The sequence below is a fragment of the Pan troglodytes genome, chromosome 19 (genome assembly GCF_028858775.2).
Source record: "Pan troglodytes isolate AG18354 chromosome 19, NHGRI_mPanTro3-v2.0_pri, whole genome shotgun sequence".
Lineage (NCBI taxonomy): Eukaryota > Metazoa > Chordata > Mammalia > Primates > Hominidae > Pan > Pan troglodytes.
Window position 1 is genome coordinate 70,780,880 of NC_072417.2, and position 26,778 is coordinate 70,807,657.

The 26,778-nt window shown below is 46.8% G+C and overlaps 1 protein-coding gene and 1 non-coding gene across 19 annotated transcripts in view; one reads left to right on the forward strand and one right to left on the reverse strand.

Moving 5' to 3' along the window:
• MSI2 (musashi RNA binding protein 2) overlaps positions 1 to 24,598 on the forward strand; it is a 428,220-nt gene extending 403,622 nt beyond the window's left edge. For 7 of the 18 annotated variants that reach the window (XR_010153021.1, XR_010153022.1, XM_063799024.1 and 4 more), the window contains 3 exons: positions 14,901 to 15,055; positions 16,930 to 17,002; positions 19,485 to 24,598. Coding sequence is in view for 15 of the 18 variants with exons in the window: in XM_063799024.1 (XP_063655094.1) it covers positions 14,901 to 15,055; positions 16,930 to 16,971 (197 nt within the window). In the remaining 3 variants the exon portion in view is untranslated. Of the gene's footprint in view, positions 1 to 11,372; positions 11,502 to 14,846; positions 15,056 to 16,929; positions 17,003 to 19,484 lie in introns of all 18 variants that reach the window. The other 11 variants (XM_063799022.1, XM_063799023.1, XM_063799025.1 and 8 more) reach the window with 5 other exon arrangements.
• Positions 24,599 to 25,441: 843 nt separating this feature from the next.
• On the reverse strand, positions 25,442 to 25,505 carry LOC112206139 (U7 small nuclear RNA). Its single transcript, XR_002940342.1, has one exon. It is a non-coding gene; the product is annotated as a U7 small nuclear RNA (small nuclear RNA).
• Positions 25,506 to 26,778: the final 1,273 nt, after the last annotated feature.

Sequence of the window (26,778 nt, forward strand, 5' to 3'; positions counted from 1 at the left end):
GTGGGCTTCGTGCCTGGCTTGTTCAGGGATCCTTTTTCTGCAATTCTCTTAGCTTTGCCCTCCTTCTCATTTCAATACTGTCTTTATATTGGTTTTCCTCATGGTGGCAAAATGATTGCAGCAGTTTCTGGCATCATACCATCCTGTCCAGAAGAGGGGAGTCAGATGGTCTGGAATTCTAGGAAGAGTCCAGAGCTTTGTGCTGCTTGGCTAAGGCTTGGGTTACAAAACCAGTCACTGAGGGTGGGATCCATCCCCTTCTAAATCGAATGGCTCTTTACACAGTGGTGTAAGGATGGGTTCCCAAAGGAAAACCTGCATGCTTGATAAGAGGGGAAAAGGAAGAATGATGGCAGAGAGACAACCAGTGGATGCCCACCACAGCCCTGGAAGTTCCTGGAAGTTCATGGATAAATACTAAGCAGTCTCCACGCCATTGAAGATCTCCCAACCTAGTGTGGAAACTAATGGGTAATTACAACAGGATGCCATAAGCCCGGTAACATAAGCCTATCCAATGAACAGAAGTAGCACAGAGGAGGAAGTGATCAGCTTTGTCTGGGAAGTCAGGGAATGTTTCACAGGGGAGTGAATATTTCCACTTTTACAGGACAAATAGGAGCTCCCCAGGGGGCCGGGGAACATCATGGGCAAAGCCACTAGACCCTAGGACAATGGAGTGAGGTGGAGGCCCTGCTTTATTCTGGCTGGAGAATAAAATGCAACAGGGGAGTAACTGTAGGTAAAGCCAGACAGCTGGGCAGAATCAGAGCAGGGGACCCTCGGTACTACGCTAAGGAGACTGGATTTACATGGGCAGGGCCTGTGAGATCATGGGAGGCCTGAAACTAGGAACTGACATCAGATTTGTATGTTAGACAAGCTTTGACAACATTGTCCAGGATGGATTCAAGACGCAGGACTGAGGTGGGAGGACAAGTTACAGATAATTCGTGTACATTGTAAACACTCCATAGATGTTAGTATATAGCTGCTCAAGAAGCAGTAGGCCTTTTGCTCTTATCCATAAGACGATTAACTCTGGACTCAACATCATGCTAGGGGCTGGGGTGGGATGCAGAATAAGTCCATGGCATGGTCCTTGCCTTTAGCCGACTTCCAGTCTTCTGGGGAGGACAAAAGTACACAACCGATGTGAGAGCTAGCCTTTAATAAGGATAGATTCCTACATGGTCAGAGAGTACCCAGAAGGCAGGAAGCTTAGTGGAGGAGGCAAGACATGACACAGGGCCTGGAGAATTTGGAGTGGGAAGCTGTCTGCTAGGCAGGGAATGTGGGCTTGAAGAGATAGAGACAGTCAAGGTTCTGGGAGATCTTGAAAGCCATGTTGATATAGTCACAGGAGAGGGAGGTTCGTATTCTTCATGCAAGTGGAGCTCAGTAAGGACAGAACCATCTAAAGAAGATAAGCCTGGCTGTAGCTCCACAAAGAACAGCCTGACCCCTAATCCTGGGGTCTGGGGCTGGGGCTGGGGCTGGGGCTGGGGCTGGGCTCGGCTCGTGACCTGGAGCAAGGGGTGTGGAGTGAGAGGCATTGAGAAAGCAGACACAGGAGGGCATTCCATGGCAAATCTCTGCCTTAGTTCCCTTAACTTTCCTTTGCTTCTGCCAACAAGTTGTTATTTATTCCCTGCTTGGGGCTATTGTTTCCCATTCCTTTGCCCTTGAGGTGGCCACTGTCCCCTTTCTTTCTGCCACTCCATTTCCCTCTGTCCTTGTCTTTGCCCTCTCTGTCAAAATTTGGCTCAAAGTGCCAGAAAGCCATACCTGATTCACCCTACCTGGGGCACCCCCTCCTTTGCCCATGTCCTCAGTCCTCTTCCTCATTGGTGAGCTCTCCTGAATGAAAGGTGAGATTATGGGTCCTTGGAAGATATTTTGCATGTATCTGTGGGTGGCACCTGCTTTCCCCAACAATACAAACCATGAGGCCTCCCAGAGGCAAAGTCAGCCTAGTCCTCATTCTTCATATGGATAAGTAATTACTATGCAATTAGAAAACACAGAAAATAAAGGGGCCCTTTGTTCTTGGTTGCTTATTAATATTAATTTTTTTAAAAAGGTCTCCCTTCCCAGCTTGGGATCCTACAGAACAGGAAGCAGACAAATAATGCTTTTGAACAGCTGTGATGGGCTGTTGAAATTAGATCTGTCAGGGGATGAGAAACACCACGATGGCAGCCACTCCATGGTATAGGCTAAGAGGGTTCCAGGGGAAGGTATCTTGTAAGTGGTCAATAGAATGCTAGAGACACATCCTAGTCAATTTGAATACAATAATGATAATAGATGTTAATAATAATAGCTCACATGTATTATGAGTGAGCCAAGTACCATGTCAAGCCCACCCTGCCTTATCCCATTAAATTCTCATAACCCTATGAAGTGAGCACTGTCATTCTCATTCCCATTTTAAAGATTTAAAAACTGTAGTTTGGAAAGGATAGTAGCTTATCTGAAGTGGCAGAGACAGGATTTGAGCCTAAGCCTGTCGTCATTCTGTCCTCTAAGCCACTGTCAGCGGACGCTCCATCGTACCAGCCCTGGGATGGCTGAGCCAGGCTCTGCAACCTTAAAACAGACACTCAAGAAAAAACCACAGCTGCTCTTAACTAAATTCTCCATTATCCTTGGGGGAGGAGATAACCCCAAATCATTTACGAGTGGCCTCAGGAGGCAGTATAAGTATTTTTTGCACCTGCTCCTGCTGTTGCAGACACTGCCTGGCTTTGGCTGACAGGTTTCTGGTCCCTGAATGCACTCAGACCAATGTCAGACAAAGGAGGCCGGGAGGAGGCGTGGTCGTGTAAGAGGAAGCCAGCCTGAAGAGAATTATTGGAAGGGAACCTTTAGCTGAAACAAGGCTGAGGGAAGTTAGCCAATGCCCAGAAGAAACTAGGCGATGGAGCACGGGCGGGCTTCTCTGGGAAGACAGACGTCCTCTGTAGGGATGAGTCAACATTTTTTCCTGTGGGCTGCGAGGACCGCTTCTGGAAGGTCGCTGGGAAACCCCGCCCGGCCTTAGGGCTGGGAGGGGATTGGCTGCCCAGTTGCTGGGGCTTTGCTCTGAGCCAGTGGCGGGGTGGAGGGGCGGGGCCAAGGCGGGAGCAGCGGGCTTCTTGGCCAATCATCCTGCAGGGAGGCTGGGCACCCGGTACCATGGCAACCGCGAGCAGGGCCTCATTTGTTTTGTAGATGAGTAATTACTACACAATTAGAGAAAGCTAAAAATAAAGGGGCCCTTTGTTCCTGGTTACTTATTAATATTAATAAAATGGTCTGCCCAGGTCTGTGGTAAACATTTGATGCCTGCGTGCCTGTGGCAGAGGCTTGTATAGCCGGGAAGGCACCCCAGTCCCGCTCGCCCCTCTTTCGGGAAGTTATTTCTGACTGTATCCTGGAGAGGGTGGGCTTCTGACCTTGGGGAGAAGAGGAGAGGCTCAGTATGACAGACATAGGATCCAGGATGTCCTGGAGTCGGGGTCCGTCACTGACTCAGGTGGAAAGGTGGCGGCAGCGTCACCATCCTTCAGAGAAAAGACAGACACACAGCAGCAAAGCAGACACTATGGACCGGTGTCAGAGGAAACCCCTAGTCCAGTTTTGCTGTGTCCTTCTGTGTTTTCTGGCTTTTGATTGATCAGCTCCAGGTGTGTAAAATAGTCGTTAAGTCTTCAATGGAGGTAGCCCCCAAGACTCCAGTGACTCCCCTCCCATCTGGCTTAAAGGGCACATTCCGTTCAGGCTTGGAAATGATCTGCTGGAGGTTTACACTGTGTTCAGGGTTGTCCCCGTGGCTCCCCATGCCCTGGCCTTCGAAGTTAAAGCAGCTGAGAGGCTTGCTTTCTATTCCTTCTCCCTCCTAGGGGGAGAGGTTGCCTTGTTGATTACTCCAGTGAGGATGATTAACAGCTTAAAAAGAAAAAATAGAGGCAGCATAAGAGCATAGAAGGCAGAGTAGGGAATCAGAAGACTTGGTTCCAGGCCTGCTTCCACCTCTACTAAACGAGGAATTCAGACTAAAGGGTCCTTGGGAGCCATTTCAGCTCTACAGCTCTGTTTTGCTGCTGTTTCCAAAGCTGGAAATCCCTTTTCCTTGGAGATAGGAACAGGGACAGTGACAGTGCCTTAAGATCTGAGAGAACAGGCTGGGCACGGTGACTCACGCCTGTAATCCCAGCACTTTGGGAGGCCGAGGCGGCCGATCACTTGAGGCCAGGAGTTTGAGACCAGCCTGGCCAACATGGTGAAACCCCATCTCTACTAAAAATACAAAAATCAGCCAGGTGTGGCGGTGTGTGCCTGTAGTCTCAGCTACTTGGGAGACTGAGGCAGGAGAATTACTTGAACCCGGGAGGCCCAGGTTGCAGTGAACTGAGATTGCACCACTGCACTCCAGCCTGGGTGACATAGCAAGACTCCCTCTCAAAAAAGGGAAAAAAAAGAAAAAAGATCTGAGAGAAGTGAGTGGAGAGAAAGCCAAGAGGTTCCAGGTGATAGGAAACTTAGTGGGAATTTGAAAACAGCCATGAATTGTTTAATGCATGAAGGCAATGGGAGGGACAGAAGCAGTTCCAGAACTGTGTATCATTTTACACATCTGTCCTCAGACTTCCATCCTTGGGTGTGGTTGATTAAATCTCTTAGGGTTTGATTCTGTGTGGATGGTATTCATGAATAATAGTGGACCTGTTAATAGCTGCTGTCAGTGAGCAAATCAACCCAGAGATTGTGGCCAGTTCAGTGGCTCTTGAACTTTGCCGCTGTTCCTAACAGGAACTTTGATCCTGTTAGGATCACCTGGGGAGTTTTTAAACTGTGCAGTGGCCAGGCTGCATCACAGACCCATCAAACCAGAATCTAGCAGGGTGAGCCTCAGGCAGGCCCAGTGTGTAACACGGGGCTCAAGTATCATCATGTTCTTGCTGGATGTAAAGCTCCATAACATCTTTGTGGCTGTCACTGGTACCCCAGCCTCCTCTAACTGGGAGGTGGGGAGGTGAGGCTGGGATCTCTAGCCTGCTGCTGTGGAGCCCACGGCTCTCCAGCCTCCATTAGTCTTCCCAGCAGGGTCAGGAAGGCCACCCTCCAGGGTGGACCAAGGGGTTTTTGTCCTCATAGAGGGACCCTCCTGTCTCTCTGGAGGACAGGCCAGTCCTGGCTGAGATTAAGGGCATGTACCAGTAGAACTAGCAGCCTGCAGCAACTGTAAACAGAGAAGCAGCCGCCCTCCTTGACTGACCAATGGGAGCCTTTTGGTAAGGTCGGAGTTTGTTTGTTATTAAAGACCTAATTAGAAACATGAGAGGGAGCTGAATGGCTCTGTGCTTGGCTAATTAGTGACATGTATGTGCCTGCTTTGAACTTCAAGGACACAGAACTATTAGTGCTTACATCAAAAATGGATTAAACTCCTGTGCTTTTATAATCATTAAAGAGGAGCTACTCAAGTGGAAAGTCTTTTGTGTGGGTCCTCAAGGGGCTGCCCCTGGGATAACTTCCCCACCCCACCCTGCCCCCTGCCTGCTAGAGCCCCAGCGGTGAGTTTTCTATTAGATATGATTGGGCAGTAAATACCGTTCAGCCCTAGGGTGTGCCAGCTCCCCAAAGGACTTGGCTCTCAGCAGAATGGAGTGGTCTTTTAGGACTGAGATCAGCTCTCTTGGTGGCCCCCTGGGTCCAGGCACTTTCCTGGGGTGGGGGAGGGGAGTTCTAGCGAGGGCCCAGGGTTAACCAGGGCTTACTTTCCCTCTGGCAGTGCCCTCTCTGCTTCCACGCTGACCCCACCAGTACTGCAAGTCTGCTTATTCTTTGGGCTGTGGCATAGTGGAGGGTGGCCTAGTCCTCAGGAGAGAGGCAGTCCTGTATCTCTTGGGGCAGTCAGATCCTGACCTCAGGGAACCCCCACCGTGATGGAAGAGATGTTTCCACTGCCAGGGAGCTCCCAATTTGGAAAGGCAACAGGGTCCAAGCCCTTAGGAGCTTCTACTCCAAGGTTGGAGAATCTATTCTGTGTCCTTGAATTTGCAGTTTCTCTGGGGCAAAGAAAGATCCAAGTAAACAGAGGAAACCTTGTCAAAGTGTGATTCCAGAAGGGACAACTGAGCAGCATAATTTAAAAAGCATGTGCCTTCAAGTTAGAGCCAGATTTGGTCCTGTCTGAGACACTGTGTGGCATTGGACACATTTCCTAGCTGTTCAAACCCTTGGTCTTCTTATCTGTAACAGGGGTTACACAGCTGCTCTTACAAGATGTTCGGAGCATGAAAAAAGATCGTGTGAAACACCTGCCAACATGCCTGGCAACACAGTAGGGGCTCATAAGTATGAGTTCCCTTTCCAGCCTCACACCTGCAGAAGCTACAGCTTCTAGAACTTTGTGCTTCTTGCCTCATTGGTTTTCACCTCCAGGCCCTGTTTTGTCCCTACCAGTATCAGGCCTAACAGGGGCAGAGTGATATCTAATTCTTACATAGCTTTTCATCATGATTGAGAAGACTACATTAGGCTGCCTCATAAGTCTGTGGTCCCAGCCTTGGATTTCACAGTGTTTTCTTTTAGCAGCAGTCTGTCATGCAGAAACTGGGCCTGCAGTGAGTGCAATCACTTATAAGACACAAGCAAGGATCTGAGCCTCCTGGCAGGTAGCAGGCAGGGAGGTAGCTTTCAGGTTGGGAATTGGTGCCTGAGCACACCACAGAGCAGCAACATGAGAGGGTGGCTGGCGACATGTGGGGAAAAGCCAAACTGACTTCTTTTTTGAAAAAAGAGACGAGTGTGCTTCAAAGACAGAGGCAGTCAATGGATCAAAGCAAAGCAAGGGACGTTTTCAGGACTGAACTAGGAGAAACTTGGAGCCACCAAACTGTAAGAGACAATAGGGAGTTGTCTCTGGGCAGCAAGCTCCCTGTCTATTTCCCGTGGAGTCTCAGACCTGGGAGGGCTGGATGAGGAAGCAAAGGCTCTGGTATCACCCAACAGGGGCCACCTCTCTGCCTTTTCTCTGCTGAGTGGTGATGGTGGCATCTCGCCTCCCCAGGGCTGCGTGCCCAGCTGCTGGGTGGTTCAATGCAGCATGGCATGGGTGCTGCAGGTTCCGGGGAGCCTCCTTGTCTGTTATTCCTTGCAAATTCTAACCTGTCTGGGCCTGGAGTCTGAAGCCAATTAATTTAAGGAAGAGGCAGCAGGATGTTAGTGTTAAAACACCGCCTGCTTCAGCCAAACCATAAACATTTGTCTCCCGGGTTGGTTTTCCCTCCTCTTCTGAAGCGCTTTAGAGACTCAGGGTAAGGTGTTGTTGAAGCATCCGTTCACGGTGGAGAGGGATCAGGAACACCATCCTGCGTTTGAGACTTGAAGCCTGGTCTGGTGAAGCCTGGCAGATAGTTCACACAAGCAGGACAAGCCCTGTGCCAATGCCATGCAGGAGTGATATCCGGTCACCGCACAGGGCCCCAGTGACTGCCTCATGGCCTTTCCCTTCCCGGGGCCCTCCGCACTTGCCTCCTGGACACCTGCAAACAAGCCCAGTCCCTCAGGGCCCTTGGGGGTTGAGAGAAATGAGAACTGACCTCGGCTCCAGAAAGTTATTTCCTTGGCCTCATGACAAAAGCCTGGTTTCTCTGGCCACAAGGCCACAGCCCGTTCAAGGCTGCTCCATCCCCAGAATTTACACCATGAGCAGACAGCAGTCAACTGCTAACCACCATCCTCCCTCACCCACCTTCCCAACCCACCAGTCCAGAACCCACCCAGCCTGGCCTTGGGGCTTGAGATACACTTACAGACTCAGATCAGGGCTGATAATAAAAACATACCAGGAGGGCCGGGCACAGTGGCTCAGGCCTGTAATCCCAGCACTTTGGGAGGCTGAGGCAGGTGGATCACCTGAGGTCAGGAGTTCGAGACCAACCTGGCCAACATGGTGAAACCCTGTCTCTACTAAAAATACAAAAATTAGCCAGATTTGATGCCGCACACCTGTAATCCCAGGTACTCAGAAGGCTGAGGCAGGAAAACCACTTGAACCCAGGAGGCAGAGGTTGCAGTGAGTCGAGATTACACCGCTGCACTGTTGAGATTATATCTCAACAGCAAATGCATGGTCCTAGCCACAAAGCCTTTCTCAGGTCGGTTCTGGGTGTTTGGAACTTTTTCCTTACACCAATCCGAATGGTAGTGTGCTTCCCCAGCTTTACCACTGACATGTTATATGAGAGTTTTAGAACTGGCTAATAATGATATTATCTCCTGAGGGTTTTGGGGGAGTGTGACTTGACCAGAAGCCAAGATCTTTCTACAAAATAATTCACAAGTGTTAAGTGCTAATGTCCATCAGTTCCCTACTTGAGACAGGCCAACATTAACCAGTAGACATTATCAGCACCAACCTCAGTGGTCTGAATCAGGTTAAGTTTTGAGAACAAGCAGAAACTACAACTTATCATAAGACTGGCGCCATTGTCACTGACATTTGGAATGTCTGTGTGATGCTGGCTGCCCTGTCAGCCCAGTGCATGCACAGACACTCACCATGTGTCCCGTGCAGTGTGTAAGAGGAGCCAGGGGACTCCAGATACATCAAGACTAGCATGATGTTGACACCAGGCTGAGTTTGTACCTCTCAGTAATATATCTGTTTGTATATGCAGACAGTGAAAAAGAAATCCCATCACGTTGCTCTCTTAATCCTCCCCCAGTTTTAAAGTATTTTCCCCCTTCCCTTCTGAAATAGCCTGAATTTCAGCAGAGCTTTAAAAACTACATTGTGTATAAAATTGATTGTCCCTGCATCTGGGTCCCTGAACTGATTTGATTTTAATTTAGCATGTCATACAATTTTCCCAGGTTGGACATCATTGCCGATCTTCTCTACCAGTCTCTCCTACCTCCAGGCTAAGCTCTAGAAGGAAAGCTTGAGCCAAGGATTGCTGGGACATAGCTGGCCAGGCAGACTCCTGAAGTATAATCCTACCTTGCTCTGCTCAAGACATGCCAATTCATAACCGAGTATTCTCCTTCCATTATCAGAAATAGATTTTGTCTTTTCATGCTGACCTTTCCCATTTGACCATCTGCAATTATTTACAGTGGGTACTGCTTTCAGAGGACACATGAAGGAAACTGCAGAATGGGGTCCCCAATTCTGTTCCCCAGGAAGGCCTTTGGCTGCCCAGTTGCTGAAATTCAGAGCCCTCCAGTAAAGAGTGGCTGGCTGTTCAGAGGGACTGATGCAGGCCCTCACTGTTGACAGCCAACTGGCATTGTGGACCCAGTGTCCACTGAGGAATGGCAGAAAGTTGCTGTTACTCTTTGGAGAATATGCCCTCTGACTAGGAACATAGAGTTCCCTGAGAGCCCTGAGAGTTCCCCAACTGCCTGGAGGAGTTTCTTGCTAATAGGGGAGACAGAGTCCTACGACTATGGAGTTTTAAATCAAGGCAGATATAAGCATGATATAGACAAGATGAAGGTAGAGGTGTGTGTTGGAGAGTGTGATAACTTTATTTAGTTTCTTTACATTTCTCTGAAACAAAAACTCCTAAAATTCAGTGTGATGGATTAACACAGCCTCTGCCCTCATAGATTATCACACAGGCTATGACCTCTCCTGCTGTCAGTCCTCCATCCTTTCGGGACTAGGGGTTGGGAATGGAGGCCGTGACACCAGTCAGCCCAAATCCCTTCTGAATTGGACTTGGCAAAGGTGGGCCCTCCATTGCATTTGCCTCCCCGAGCCACACGCACAGGCTGGGCAGGGAAGAGTCTCTCTCCCGGAAATGTACCAGGGGCCACTGCGGTCTTCTGCCTGAAATGAAACCTGGCAGCAGCAGATAATTCACAAAGCAGATGACTGAAATTGTCTTGAGGGCTGGCCCTGGCCTTTGCGGAAATGTGAGACCCACCACACCGGGAGCTGGGTCTAGGGCTGGAACTTGGTGGGCCCCTGGCTTGTTCCAAATATGTGAACTGAGCTCATCTGGAAAAGATTTTGTAAACATTTGCTTTCTCTGAATCAGTAATAATTCAATTTTCAGGCCTTAGAGCCAGAGGTGCCCCCCTCATTGTCCTGGCTCTAGCTTTTTGCCTCAGGTCCGGTGACATCACTTAGGGACAACACAGAAATTATTGGACTAGACTTCCATACCTTTTCTAGACCCACAGTGAGGCTGTTCTGACTACCACCACTTCCCTACCCTCCATGCCTAATTCCACTCTCAGCCCAGCCCCTTCTCACCGCAGTTGGGCAGAGCCACATGCTGGCCAGACAGCAGGCATCTCTCCCGTCTTGCTTTAGAACCCTAAGGGCAAGGTGCCCAGTAGCTTTGGGTCCAACCCTTGCAGGTGAGAGTCTAAGCCTGCAGCATCTGTCTCTGTTAAGATCTCCAGGACAAGATTCTTGGGCTTTCCTAGGTCAGCCATCAGAGTATTTTATTGATGGGCAGGAAGTTTCTCCTTTTATCCAATGTGAAATACCACCAACTTTCATTCAAGTGCATCTCCTCTTGCCGTCCTCGGTGAGATCGGTGTCCTTACTTTTCTGGTCCCCATTCCCGGGAGTCCTTTCTTCAGGCCCAAGATGATTAAATGCACCAAATGGATAAATTGGGTTTTTTGTCAATCACCTCCTGATTCATATGGCAAGTGAATTGCATTTTCCTATGTCAGATTTTCCTAAATCTGCATGTGGTACCTGCCTTATTGGCCTCTGCATACATAACTATTTCAGAAATAGGGTGTATTTGTTTTAAACTTGACAAGTTACAGAGCTCTGTCTCTTTTTCATTCTTGAAGCAGTCCCATGAGTCAGATTGAATAAGGAAAGCATCACTCACTTGCTACAGATGAGGACTTGGGCTTGTGAGTGGCTTCTTAGCCCAAGGCACCTGACTGTAAGAGCAGAGCTGGGGTCACAGTCAGGTCTTCTGCCTCTGAGTCCAGTACTCCCTTTCTTTACATCATTGCTGCCTCTCTGTGGGTGCCACCTTGACTGGGAAAGCCCAGAGGATATTGGAGAGTGAGGATGAGGGGCAAAGAGGAACCTGCCATGGATGCTGCTGATGAAATGAACCTGTTCACCGCAATGAGCCCCCAAACTGCCATCCTAGAGCAGGGCTTGTCCCAAGCCACTTAACGCTCATAGCTCCTGCTGCAAAAATGCCAAGGTGTTTGCAAGACGTTGTCCTCTTCTGGGACAGGAGTCATAATATCCAATTTATAAACCTCAGCACTGTTTATTTATTCAACAAAGTGTGCTCCCTGCCCCCGCCCCCTCACACGCACACCCTAGCTGAGCAGTAGACAAGGTGCCCTTGCCCACTAAGAGCCGTGTCCCATCCTCTCTTCCCAAGCTGATCCTGGTATATGGGACCAATTCTGGCCCCCCAAAATAAGTCTCCGTGCCTGGGGAAAGGCACCGTTCGCTTAGAAGGATCACTGAGAATTGACTGGAGAATGACTTCCACAGAAAGCACCCTCAGGTGAGAGATTTGGCTTCATGCCTTCCCCCACCCCCCAACCCCACTCCCCACCTCTCCTCTTAGAGGGAGACGGGTTCTCAAATGACCCCCTTTCCTGCGTAGCCAGCCAGTGTTCAGTTTGTGGAGTTACGCTGAGTTTGCAAAAGAAGAAAATTGTTTTGTCCCTAATGCCTTCCCACTGTCAGACAGCAGGAACAGCTACTGACAAGTTTATGTGCCAAGTGGCAGTCCCCATTCTCTCCTAAGCAGCCAGAGCCGTTGCTTTTTATGAGTCTTCTCAAAGATGCATGGGTTTCCAGATGGCTCGTTCGGGGACTTTAACATGCTTTCTGGAGCCTGGGTCTTCTGCTCACAGAGACAGACAGAGAGAAGTGTCGACTGTGGAAAATAGAGGCTCCTCTCTTCCATGCGCCCAGCCTTCAGGGATGCGGGTTCCACTGCCCAGAAGCCTAGCTAGAGGCGGGACCAGCCAGAACTGGGTGCTTATTGCCTGCTGGCTGCGCCCTCTAGTGGGGACCCAGCAGCCCTGTCTTTCACCCCTGGCTGGGGGACATCTGCAAGGTGACTTTGAGCTGAGGCTCCGGCATCGTGATGAGCAAGTGCATAATACAACGGGACTTGGGATTTGAAAGCTGCATTCTAATACAGTGTCTTCTCCACGGTGATTTTAGTGTCATTTGATGGAGGAGGACTGAGCAAGGAGGGGTAATATAGACCTAACATGAGCTGCTTATTGTGAAATTCCCTTCAGGCCGACTCAGAAACCACAGGCCTCCCCACACACAGGAATGGGAGCGGTTGCCAAGGATGGGCATAATACCAACAGCCCTTTTGTCTTCTAACTAAGCCTGCAGAAGGGGGCATTTCTGAACAGCACCGTTCTGTGGGCATGCTATATCCTGTCTCCGAGGCTGCTTCTGCTGGCTAGATTAGTCTCTAGGTGGCTCTCCTGCTGGAAGAAACGGAAACCTAAACCTGCCTCTCCCCACCCATTAGTTAGGTGGGCCTGCCCAACACCTTCCTGAGTTCACATCCGGCCAGACAAGAAAGAAGCCAAAAAACTTTCTTTCCGTCTACCACTGCGCCTCCTCATGCCCACCCCATCCTATTAGCCTAAAATGGAACAGGCTAATTAGTTTATTTGTATAGGGAGGGGTTTCAGCTGCCTGGACAAAACCAGGAGTCCACTGTCCAAGCTTCTTCTGTTTTCCTGAGCTCAGAAGAAAAAAGTGTGTTAGACTAAGATAATACCACCTTTTGAATATCTCGGCTTCATATTTGCCTCCATGAGTGAGAGGGCCAAGTATTATCTGCAAGTTGAATCTTCTGTATTCAAAAATCTCCATCTCTTTTGTCTGCCAGCGCATTCCCAGATCAGCCGTTCACTTGCTCTAAGCCTCTATAATTTATTTTTTTCTTTTCTCTTTAACCTGCTCTTTCCATTGGCCAGTTTATTCATTTCTCAGCTACAGCTTCAGAGGGGCTCACCTTCGGGCTTCCCGCCCCAAGGGCATCTGGAGGCTTCAGTTCTGTTTTCTCTGCTGAGTCAGGAGCCAGGCCCAGCTTGATTTGGTCTCCCGTGTATCTTTGTGTCTCTGTCTCAGTCTCCTGCCAGTGTGCCTTGGGTGCCTCATCAATCTCTTCCCATCCCTGTGACAACTGGGTGAAAATCAATCCACTTCTGGCTCTTCCAGGCCCACCAGAACTGAGGGCCTCAAATCACAGGCCCCTGGGCAAGGGAGGGGCCAAAGCCAGGAGTGACCCCACCTGCATCGATGTTCTTTGCCTCTGCCATTGAAGGCAACTGGTCATAGGGCAGAGGGGGAGAAGCCAAGGGAGGCAGAAGGGAGAAGTGATTGTTGCAAGGAGCAGCCCTCTGGAGCCAAAGATGTGAAAGTGTGACTCTCAGAATGTCTGGTTCTTTAAGACGGGTTAGCCATAGCCCAAAGGTAGCCAGCCCAGACTCACCTTGAGGCTTAAAAATCAGTAAGAACTTCCTTTAACAATTAAAAAAATATTGTTTTCCATTTTGGAAAAGAAAATAAAGTTTAAACTACTAAGGAGAAATAAAGGTGAGACAAAATTAACCTGGTTAACTGGTTGACAGGCTGCGGCCCTCATTAGGGTCAGAATGATGGGATTGGGGGTGCCGAGGCAGTGTCACCTTCTGCTGCCCCCCGATCTGCAACCCCACCACTCTCTGGATTTGTGCGTGTCAAGTCCACTCTCTCTGTAGCAAAGGTACATCCTGAGCTTGCTGTTCTCACTCTGGAGCTGACATTGCAGGATAACCAAGAGAAAGCAGGTGTTTTGGTCAGCTATGGTTTAGCTATGAATTGGTTCAGTCGGTATGTTCTGCATTCATACTTCTTTGTCTTTTTTTTTTTAAACAAAAGGAAAAAAAGTTTAAATCCCCCCTTTCCTTCTCCTGCAGGAGGTGAGTGTGTGGGTGTCCTGTAGAACCATTGGCTTCCACCCCAGCTCTGGCCCCAGCCTCCAGGTTTACCATTCCCCCCCATCCCTCCCTCCATCCCCTTCTCTCCACCCCAAAAGGAAACTCTCTGCCGCCATCATTAATGTTATGTCAAGATGCCCAAACTCTCCATAACATATCCCATCCTCCGACCACGTTCAGTATTGATGACTTTCATTCAGTGTTATGAATGGGAAGGGCGGGAAGGGAGGGAGTAGCCAGTGGGGAGGGGGGAGTGGCGGGGGTGGGATGGAGAATGGAGATCTTTTTTGTCTTTTTTTAAAAAACAAAACAAAACAAATTTGTCATTTAATGGATCCAAAAACAAAAAAGAAAAAGTGAAACACACACACAAAAAAAGATCAAAAATCCCCTCTGCAAAGATTTTTTTTTCCTGGACACAAATTGCTTTGTTTCCTGTCACGTTTTAATATCAATATTAACACAATGTGTAGTCTAAAACTAGTTCCTTTGTAGTTTGCATGGGATGTGAATGCTGTCTCAACGTGCCCAGATCTAGAAGACTGCATGAGCATCAATTCAGATGTGAAAAAAAAACTCTTTCTCTCTCTCTCTCTCTTCCATATATATCTCTATTTCTATTGTGATAATTTGGTGGGCAGTGAAGCACCTCCGGTTGGTTGCCGTAGTGTGTTGAATGATTGTTTTTTTATTCTCTATATTTTTGGAGCTCCAAGCTTCTTAGTAGTAGCCTGGGCTGAGTATTCTTGAGTCCCTGCTGATGTTTTCGCATGGCCTTGGTTGAGTGTTAGAAGTTGGGCCTCAGCTGTTTTTCTCAAGTGTTTGGCTTGTAATGACCGGTGCATGCCTGGCTTCTGGCCTCATACCCAGCTCTATTCTCTGCACACCAGTCCTGAATAGCTACAGTGCTCAACCGAATTTTGGCGCGCCCGCTTCCCCGGCAGGCTCCAACCCGGCGCGGCCCGGAGGCTTCCCGGGGGCCAACAGCCCAGGACCTGTCGCCGATCTCTACGGCCCTGCCAGCCAGGACTCCGGAGTGGGGAATTACATAAGTGCGGCCAGCCCACAGCCGGGCTCGGGCTTCGGCCACGGCATAGCTGTAAGTACCTGCCTTCCCCTGCCCTCCTGCCTCCTCCTTCCTGACCAGCTCCTTGTGGCCTATGGGTGTGCCAGGAAAGCCCAACATCGGGGGCAGAGGAGAGGACAGAGGGTCCCCATCAACATCACACCAGCTCCTGAGGGCTGAAGCCTCCGTCGTCTTAGAGGTGTCCTGAGTGCCTCTCGTGTGGCTGTGTGATGGAGCAGAAGGAGCATGGGCAGGTCCGGTTCAGATCACCACTCCATCACCTTCACACAGTGCATCCTTGAGCCACTTCGATAACCCGTCTGAATCTCATTTCCCTGGCTGCAAAACCAGAATCTCTATGCTTTCCTCAAAAGATTGTGGGAGGATTATTCGAAATAGTGTCACACGCTGGCACGTAATAGGGCCTCAGTAGTGGCGACCTTCCTTGATCCCCGCTTTCTGGACACTGTCATGTGGGCTGGGACCTGAGAGCTGGGAAATGTCCCAGCTCCCCACCAGAGTAGCAGCCTTAGTCAATAGAGCCCCTGATCTAAGGTCCAGTGGCAGCGCTGGAGCCTGGGAGGTGGTGTGGGGATCCAAGCCCTCTCCCAGGCAGTTTCCTTTGCTAATGTTTCTTACAGTTTCCAGGTTCCAAGTAAGTTCCCATTTGCGTTCCTTAGCTGCAGCCCCCACCCCTTGAAGGCCAGATGCATTTGATATTTGTAATGCTCTGTGGTTCTATAATCTGACTAATCCAGGCAATGGAAATTTGCTTAACAGATTTGCATGCTGTTTTCAGATTGTATTGTTCTTCTCCCTCCCGGTGTGTGTGAGCATGAATGTGCCTGAGCCCACTTGCTCGCTATCCCTTCCATTTTGGAAACAGAAAATTGGCCAACCTTTGCCCTAGCCAGCCTCAGCATTTTGGAGGCAGTTTGGTTTTGAGCTAAGATGGGTGCGTCTGCAGTCCCAGGCCACGTTCCTGTCAGACTCTGCTTCTGAGTGACAGCTGGCAAGCCCTGACTTGGGGGCCACGCTGCGGAGAACAAAACATGTGCAGACAGTCTAGGGCACCAAGGTGGCCTCATTCATGCCCCCTGGCATTGGGAGCTCCTCCCTCATACACACACACACACGCACGCATGCATTCACACACGCACACAGACATGCACGCACACGCACGCACACACGCACACACAGGTGCGCGCGCACACACACACACACGCCTGCCAGCCCTACTTGTGCAGGATGGGTCCTTGTTCAGCTCCGCTCCCAAGCCAGTATCACTTAAGTCAGTAGTCTGATGAATCTAATCCCTTCGGATCAACTGTGGTACCAAATCCAGAATAATATTATTCACCTGAGAGCTGCTCAATTTAGGGGACCGTCTATCACCACTTATAACACAACTTATTTCCATATTCAGCATCCAGAAACACAGACCCAATTTGTTCTTGAAAACCGGGGTCTTTTGACCTGTGGACTGTGATGTTTTTCTGAAATAACCAGAAAGCATCCCAGTTTGTCTGCACTGGGATTTCTTCTCCCCAGCTAGAGCCGTTGGGACTGCGGACAGAGACTTATCTTTGCACTCTGGGGTTCAGGGCAACATGCCCATCACTGGGGGCACAAACCCCCGTTTCCCACCATCCACCCACGCCTCTGAATCTGGCTTTTGGTTTCCCCCGGGGTAAGCAGATAGGCTTGGTAGGGGCGGAGGGAGTGGGGACTAGGGGTTTGGAGCTGAGGAGGATGTCATCCTGGCCCCTCATGGCACAGTGTCTCAGAATTACATATTCATGCTGGCAACCACAGAACTAGTCCTAGAGATAATTTCCTTTCCCAGAATATGACAATCTGTTCCCATGTATAGCACACTGATGACCTTAACAATTGTGCAATTTTAGGGACCTTTGATTGCAACGGCCTTTACAAATGGATACCATTGAGCAGGTGCTTTCGTTGCCATCTCACTCTGAGGTATTACCGTCTCTGCCATGTGTCTCTGCCCTGCCGGTGTGTCCGTACATGTATGTCCACAGGTCATACATGCACGTGCGTGCCCCTGTCTCATCACATCCACATCTCTCTCTCCTCTTTCTGGACCCCTTTTCAGGAGGGTGGGGGCAAAACAAATCCAGTCGTTTAATCTCTCATCTCTTCCTCCAGCTTTTAATCATGACCCCCACCTTTTTGACTCTCTCTCTCTTTTTCTTGATTTGGTTCTTTGGATTCTTTTTCTGTATCTTCCCCACCCTTCATCTTTCTCTGTCTTGAAATACAATCAAGAGTGTGGGAAACTGGAAGGAGATCTCGTGCTGCGCCCATCCCAGGGGGATAGAGGCAGGGAAGCATTGGGCTTCTGCTAGGCCTGGAAGCAGGGATGGGGGCCAGGGCCACCCACTCCTGGAGGTCCTTTGAGCTGGCCCTGTGGGTTGCTGGGCCCCTTCAGCTCCCCAGGCCTTGCTGGGGCTCAGCCAATGGGGTTCATGCAGTCAAACAGCCAGACTCCATCTTTTAGTGAAAAGAAAACATTTTTGCCAGTAACTACTGAGTAATTATCCAGATTACCGCACGAAAAGCAAATTAAATTAACGACATCACCTGTGTAACATGGATTTGGATCCCTGCCAGTTTCCTAACCTTTTAAACTGAGCTCAAGTTAATTAAACATTTTTTCAATCACTTTGATGGGGATATGGGGGGGACGGAAGAGAGGAGAGGGAGGTTGGGGCAGTGAGGAAGCCCCTTGCCACACACTCCTTTGGAAATGAGTATCTGTCCTTCTTGGGAAGAACACCAGCAAGGGAGAGGGGTTGTCCTTGTGAAAGCACTAGATGTGTACTGTGTTAGCACATTAAGTTTGTGAGGTTGGAACATGGATCTGTCTCTGGAAAAGAGAGGGTGACAGCTGAGGCCAGGGAATGGATTCCACTCGGAAAATCCCACAGAGGCACCAAAGCCTTTCACTCTTGGAGTTGGGATGTAGGAGAAGCAAGGCTGGAGATGAACTGGCCACTTTGGGCTTACACTTCATTGGATGCCTCTCTCGTAGAGAGGGATTGCTCCTGGCTCCTGAGTCAGACCAGGTGGAGAACTGGGTTGAGTTGAGCTCCATAAATCTCTTGGATTTCTCTAATGTTGCTGCTAAGGGATCACCTCAACTAACGCAACTGCCTCTCTTAACCAAATAAACCATGTGTGTGAATTCTCCCACCCCTCGCCTCCACTTCCCCTTGAGCACTGACCCAGCCATTGCTGGCCAGAGCCAGAGGCCACTAACAGTTTGAAGGAAAGCTACTTGCTACTAATTAAGCTGGGTTTGGGGACCCAGAGGAAGTAAGGTTTCTCTGAGAACAGGGACAACTGGTATCACCAAGAACTCTGGAGACTGAAGATGGCTCCAGCCCTTTGTGGAGTCAGATGAAGAGGGGGTTAAACAACTACCAGGCACAGCAGACCCTTGAAAGGCCAGACACTGGGGCTGCCTGTGCTCCCTCCCTCCCTCCCCTGGAAGAGAAGGAGTGGTGCAGGGCTTCCTGCCCACAGCTCCATATACCCCCAAGGCCACTAAAGCCTTTCCATAGGGGTGGGGTGGGGTGGAATGGGATGGGGGAGGCTGCTACCAGCCCATCCTCCCTCATCTAAGTCTAGGACTCAATTTCCAGAGAAGGATGAAGTAACCAAGAGTGTGGTAGCAACTCACCCCCTTCCAAAATGGATTAGGTGAGCTCATAGAGTCAGATGGCTGCACCGCAGCACTTAGGAAGGACTGGTCAAACACACCCATTGTCCCCAACCCTCTGACATTCAGCGCCATCCACAAAAGAGGAGCCCAGGCCCCCTACTCCCAGTCAATTCAGGGAGACTCAGTAAACACATCTGTGAATCCTGGGCCTGTTTTTGTTTCCTGTAACCAAAGCCGGTTATTTGTTGTATATTTTTAGTGTCATGACCTTTAGTTTTTGGTATATGATATGATCTTTTAGTGTAAGTTTGCATTTAAAAGTTATTGATGGGTATCTAATAAAGGCAAGTTTGTGGGGGTTTTTTTTTTTGTTTCTTTGTTTGTTTGTTTGTTTTTTTAACATTTAGCTTTGAAAACAGAAGTTTAAACAGAAAAAAGGTTATCTCAGGTCAATGGGCAGTTTGCCCACCTGGCTGCAATCCCTGTAAGCACATTTCCCACCACTACCTCAACAACCCTATGGTACTATATCAAATCAGCAAAAGAATTGAAGCCTTGTCCTCTCCCCAGTGTCAGGTATGGTTTAGATGTCAGATTTCCCAACCGGTGATCTCAGTAAGCTTCTAGCCAGGTGATTTTCCAGTGAAGTCCATCTTTGAAACTCTAGTTAAAACAGTGGAGGAAATCGCATACTTGTCTGACACTTCTTTCTCCTCCCCTCTCCCCTCCACTTTATGTTTTCTTCTGGACATCCTGGCCTTCCCTGCCCTGCAGAGCATACCTGGATGTCCAGGCAAGACTGGGCGAAGTTTCTGAGTGGCCCTTTGTTTAGGTGATGTCCTCAGACCTGGACCCCCACCAGCCTCACTCCCCATCCCAACCAGAGATGGCTCACTTCGGATCGAGGGTTGACTACATCTCATCATCTCACGAATCTGCTGTAATATAAGACAACAGCTTTTAAATGTGTATATAACCCATGATTTCGGTTTTGTTTTGTTTTGTTTTTCTTGATGGTTTCCCTCTCCCTCCCTCTCTTCCCATTCTCCTTTTAAATCTCTTTGAATCACATTTGGTAGTGATTTTGACTTAGTCCAGTAGTCACATAGCTTTAATATCTAGTTCAAAGCTAACCATAGTATAATTGTTATATTAAGGAGTTATTTTTTCTTAAAACATTTTTTTTTGCTTGTTTTGGTTCTGTTCTCACTTTTAAAGGATGCTGAGATGGTAATATGACTCTCCCTATTTTGGTACCAATTCTGAGACTGTATGAATTTTCAGGTGGAACTTTAGCACACACTGAAGCAAAGTTGTGAAGTGCAGGGCGGGAGGTGGGCATGAGCTTTCTATTTTGCGTTGTAGAAGAAGTGAGATGTAGTAAGCTAATTAACAGACTTTCTAGCAGTTCTTTTTGTGATGTCTCTTTGTTAATCTGAGTCTATCTATTTTCGGCAATAAGGTAAGGACGACAGTGTTTTGAGTGTCCTCCTTTTCTATAAGTGCTTTTTTTCTGTTGAAAGAGGTGATATTATAAGGTTTTTTGAAATTGTGAATTCTAAAAAAGAAATGTTGTAAATACAATTCCATTAACTACATAGAAACTATTAAGAAAGAGAGAATCAAAAATATTTTTGTGAGGGAGTCGGTCCCAGGCAGTTTGATGCTCTGTGGAAGGAGGCGGGAAGGGAACGTTGGCCAAGTCAGTTACTGAGATGAAGATCGCCCAGCTGCCAGGACCACCCCAGAACAAGTTAGAGCACTGTTTAGCTCCTTTGTCTGTGTGATAGACCTAAGAACTGTATTAGTGTTGTACCAGCCTATTAACCTCTTGTCTGTGCACAGCTTCAAATGTTACCGTCTAGTTAGATTTTTATTTAAAATATGAAAAACTGCTTTTCCCAAGATGTTTTTTAAAAACAAAGCTACAATTTTAATATTTAACATATTTAAAGTTTCAAAGCACACCTGTTTGGCTTGGGTGGGGGTGGGGTGGGGGGGACATTCTTTTTCAGTCTTAATTTTTAAATATTTGATCATTTTCTATTGTCCAATCATTTCAGCACCTCCAAAGGTCCCTAGGACACTTTGCCTCTCTTCTCCCCCTGCCCCCCACCCTGCTCCCACATCTGGGGGCCCATGGGCCAGGAGTGGATAAGCCTGCATTAATACAACCTTTCTCCATTCACTTTCTATTTACAAATTAGGAAAGCAACCTTTTGGTTTATATATTTTTTTTAATACCTCAGTGCTGCAAGTATCACCAGAGAGGCTATGGAAGAATTTTTTTTTAATTTATTGTAGATGTAAACAGAATTTTAAAAATAAAAAGTATAAACATCACTGCACTGTGACTGGTGGGAAAAACTGACAGTTTCCTCTTTGCACATGTTTAACATTTGGCTGTTATAATATATGGTCCTCGGTTGGGGAAAGATACTTATGATGAAGGATATTTTTTAATTTAACTTTTTTTTAAATATTGGTAATAGGTCGGCAACAGCAACTATAGAAGTACAACTCAATAGATGGCATTAAAACATATTGTAGTGTGGATATATATTTTTTCTTTTTTAAAATGTGATATTGACGTTTTATTAATATTTTTTAAATTGTTACGTTTATAAATTTGGTACTTAAGGCACAGCCAGTATGAGACACTGAATGCGACATTTATTATAAAGAGCTGCTGCACTCCTATTTTTATAAATTTTACTAACAAAGTAGACTAATGTAGACATTCACAGACATGGTAGGGCAAAAGCATCTTCAAACTAAAGACTCCAAAATGCTAACTCAGAAAGAAAGAAAAAACCCTTTTTGAATTCTAATGAAACAGCAACAACATTTTTTTTAATTAAAAAAAAATCATGTTCTTTGTTTTTCTAATAAAATGTTAGGTTGTTTGGTGAGGTTTTTTTGTTGTTTTTTTCCTTTCTTTGTTTCTTTTCTTTTCCCCCAAACAACCAGATTAAATGCTGAGCGCTTTTAAAATATCAAAACTTGTTCAAGTCATAAAACAACAAAACATAAGTTTTATTAAAAAAAAAAAAGAAAGAAAAAATAGTAAGTTCCCAGAAATTCAGTGTTTAGACGAGGGAATTTAATTCCTATTTTGTCCATGTTGGTGATGTACTGTACTTCCCTTCCTTTTCTCTGCATCCCCCATCACCTCATAGAAGACTCTTTGTTGATCATTGTATGTTAATAATGTATAAAATGGCTATCTTGTAAGCGTGCTGTCCTGGTACTAGTGTAGCGACTTTTTTTCTCCTCTTTCTTCTAGTACATATTGATAGGTATAACATAATTAAGGTTTAAAAAAAATTAGACATAGTTATTCAGATTTAGGACCAGTAAGGATAGAACTTTCTCTTATTTATGAAAAAAAATGCTAATAATTTTGGGGCAGTTTTTTCCTTTAATTATTTTTTTTCAATTTCAAGTTTAATTTTATTTTAGCTGATCTGATGTGGTTTCAACTAACCCAAGGTCTCACCATGTTAAAATGCCGGCGGACTCTACAGTGTTTTGTAGACTCCCCCCCCCCCCCCCCCACTGTGAAGGGGTGCCATACTACCTTAAATGCTAATGCTAGATATGCAAAACTGGATTTTTTTAATTTATTTTTTAAAAGAGGGAGGCATGGTATATTAAAATGATTTTACTAAGAGAAAAAATATTTTTTTAAGAATGCTCAGAAGAAATTGATAATCTGTGTGAATATGTTTTAGATGTTTATATACCTTTTGAAGAGACCCAGTAGCCCATAGCACAAATCTTGTGGAAATCCGATATGTTTTAATGTGGCTACCTAGGTTTAAGGTTCACGTTAGTCCCCCCATCCATCTAGAAGTCCATTTTGAAAGATTTTTGTAAATTCTTTTAACACTGATGTTTCAGCCTTGTCTTTGTTTCAGTTAAGCTCAATGGCGAACATGGGAACCACCTTTCGCCTTCCCTGGGGGAGAAACCCTCTTGGCTGATGGCTTTTCCCCGGAATTATCAAACAGCCACCGGGTGACTTTCTGGCTTCCAGATCCATCTGCCTGAGACCCCCGAACTCCTCTCCTCCCAAGCAGAGGCGAGTGAGTGGCATTAGCTCCCGGACCCATTCCCGGTCCTAGCTGGGCATGGGGCTGACGGAGATGACCAAGCCTTGGTCTGCTCTCTAGCAGCTTCCACAGACTTGGCTCGTGGCCTTCCTTATATCCACTGGGAAAACCAAACAGCCTCGCGCTCTATCCCAGTCGCCCATTAGCTTGATTCAAACAAAGCCCCAACAGGCCTTTGCGTTTTTATCCTTCATAACCTTCATCTTAATTTGAACTTGTAGCTTGGACTTTAAGGTAGCATGGCTCTATTGCTGTCAATTTACTGTTTCACTGCACAGCAATCACAGCCAGTGAATGTTACACACATCTTGCTAGACTAGTATAAAAATCATTGGGTAATTGTTGGTTCTAATGACCTGAAAGGTGTTCAGTTTTTGTTCTTGGTTTTGTTTTGTTTTTGATTTCTTGGGGGTGGGTTTTGCTTGTTGTTCCTTTTCATTTGGGGATTTTTGGGGAAAAAATTTATTTTTGGTTCCAAATAGAAAAACAAAACCTATTTTGATCTTTAGTGCAAACGAGGGCTAGGGACTTAGCCTCCTCCACCACCTCCACACTGCTTCATTCTGCCATTCACTCACTGCAGCATATTCAAGAATAAAGCAATATCGTTTACTACATTTTTTATTGAAGGTCAGCCATGCTTTCTGTATTATATTGCATATGAAATTGTTTACAAAAGAAACACTAACTCATACTTCTCTTTATTGGTTGCAAGTGGCACGCAGGAACAGAGGGAGAGTGGGGGGCTGGTGGGGGAGGGGAGATTTTTTTTTTTTCTTGAATGTGCTTCGCAAGCCAGGCTATCTTCCAAGGAAGGCAGACAGTGGGTAGAGCAGAGGGACTGACTGCAGGCAAGCACATTGAAGAAAGACACTGGCGGGTTTCCCCACCCTCACCCCAAAGCAGAAAACTAGCAGACGTCAGCTCAGCCCCGTCCTGGGCACAGACACTACACAAGGAGACGCTGGAAGTTAAGCAATACTTTCATACTGTAATATGTTTGTTTTCTTTTTCTTTCTTTTTTTTCTACCAAAAAAAAGTAAGTAAACTAAAACACAAAAACATATAAATAAAATCCATCCCTCTTGTCGGGGACTTGCAGGGGGGCAACCTTAATCCAAACACCTGGCTATCAAATAATCAGAATGTATTGTCTCAGACAGGATTTCAGTTCCGGGAGGCAGGGGCATGATGGGGGAGGGGGCCGGAGGCTGAGAGACAAAAGTTCCAGAGCCTCCCTCGAAGGTTCTCTACTACTGTATTCTGTACATAATGTACCATCCCGTGTGGAATCTGTGAGTGTCCTCTTAAGTAGCGTGGGCTAGCCAATCTGCCGTTCATGGTGTATTGTAAACTCCGAATTCCATATGTAATAGGATGCAAGTCTAAGCGTTTCATGTGGACATAAATGTATCTAAATAAAACTTTCCCTAGCACTGTGGCTGACCTCACCCTTACTTTTATACTTTAGTATGAAACTGATGAGAACTTTGGTAGTGAGTATTTTTTTTATATATATACATATATATGTATCTATCTATATATATATCTCAAGCATCTTTCAGGTCTTTGTGTGTGGCTTTCTTAAAGCCCTGTTGTAAAAAAATTACTATGTGGATGGCAGTCTCTCACATCACAGATGTGGAAAGTATAATTTTATATTTGTATTTTCAAATAAATAAGTTTGTGAAAGGTTTCCATCCTCTACTGTGGTCCAGAAATCAATGTGTTTGTCTGACAAAAAAAAAATAAAATAAAATAAACTGTTTTGAACAGAGTTGTTTGGTGTTCTTTCACTTGCAGAGGAGGTCTGGGGTCTGGGAGAGCTGTTGTTTTGCTTGGGCGGGAGAGGATATCATCAAATCGCACCTGCCACCCTCACCCCTCAGCATGAATGCGGGCCGTGGGCGTCCAGCAGCGAAGAAGCCCCTGCCTTGTCCCCAGGGAGCTTGTGGCACCATTTTTATGAAGTGGCAAGAGAGCACTAAGATGGAAGAGCAGACGGGAGAGTGGTGTAGATTAACAGCAGAAGGTACACAGAACCCATGAGTGGACAGGGAATAAACCCCAAAGGTCCTGCGGATCAGAGGACCCAGATGGTGGAAGGAGCTAAGGGGCTCTCCCGGGTGCTGCCCTCAGTTATCAACAGTGCTGGGAGAAGGCGCCAAACCGCATTCCGCGACCCTTGAGTAGGGGTCTGAATAGGTATCAGACCTCTGCCCTCAAGGAGTTTTAAGTTTTGCCTACTGGAAATCATTACAATCACAAAACTAAAGATGTAGAGATAGATCATCTACAATACTTTCCACCCCTCTCTCTACCAAACAAACGAGAGGATACAAAAGAATTGAGACCCAGTACATTGAGGGCAAGTCCCAATACCTGGTGATGACAGCTACAGCATGCTCTGAATCAGTGGATTCCTCAGCTTTGAAGCCCTGGAGAGAAACACCAGGCCAAGAGGAGTGCAAGGGATGAAGCGTGGATGAAGGACAGTGTCCCTTAGCTGCTTCCTCAAGGCCCCCAGGAAAGCTGTATTCTCCAGGACATGGCCTTCTTGGGTCCCTCCTCCAATTTCCTGTCTCCTGCATATAACAAATTTATCTTTTTTGTAAAATAGGTCTTCCGGTGAAAACCAGAAAACCAGCTAGACAGGTTCTTTCAAAAAGCTGAAACACTAACAACTTTATTTTAAGGCATTCCCGCTACACTGGGGTCCTAGAGGAGACAGTAGAAGATGCATTCCTTTATCTGGAGCTGGAGGCAGGAGCACTGGGTTCCAGGCCCACCTCCTGTGTGTCCACAGACAGCACTCCACAGTGTCTCGTTACATTGTTTAGGGGCAGGAGAGAAGAGTATAATCCCTGCTGCCCCACAGAAATGAAAGACCAATGGAAGCTGATGTGAGAAATCCCTTTTAGGAATTCTGAGAGAAGTGAGCCAGACACATGAGGCCGGCCATCGTGGCCATCCTCCTCATCCTGATTGCTCAGCTCAAAGAAAGGGGAGGCCCAAACCCAGCCCAGGAGCCTAAGGAGAGAGGGAGCAGGGAACAGGAGCACCAACTATATGCCAAGTGGATCATGCCCTGTTTAGTCCCACCTGTGCCACGTGACTATCTACGTTGTAATGGTCAAATAAGGTGGATAATTTGCCCATGGTTGTATAGCTGCTGAGTGGCAGAATGAAACCCCATCTCCAATACATCCAGCTGCCCCTGGGTTCAAGCCTGGTGACAAATGTCAGCGTCAGTGTTGAGTGTGCCTGGGAGGGTGGGAGTGAGGCTTCTAACCTAGGTGCCTACCTGAGTCAACAAAATGCACTAAAAAAAGAGGTAGGACAGTACCAACCTAGAGAACAACAAATTTTCCTGTTTTAATGTTTCATGGAGAAAAAATTAAAAAATAAAATAGAAAACAAATCAGCAAAAACTAGAAGGAAAAAGAAGAAACAACAATGTAAAATAAATAATACACAAAGTAGGATAGAAGGAGTGAGATCAATTGAATCTACCATTATCTAAATATGAATGGGTTGAATTTTCTATCATTACAAAATAGATGTGTTTAGAAAAAACAAAACCCGGTTATGTGCTATGTATACAAACACACTTAAAGTGATGAAAATGGCTAACAATAAAGGGCCGACAAAGAGAAAATAGGCAAATACAAAGAACAAGGGCAAGAATTGAAATGTCAGTATCAGACGGAGTGGAATTTAAGGTTAAAAACACTCCACAGCAATATTATGTCATGACAAAAGACACAATCTATTAAGAAGATACAGTGGCAGTAAACTCTTATGTCCCAATTATCAGAGGAACTGAAGACTTTAAATCAAAAGCCACTAGAAATGCAGAGAACTTGATAAAAAATAAAAATACAGTTAGAGAGATTAATATACCTCTCTTAGAACTAGATGTATTTAATAGACAAAAATAAAGACATAGAAGA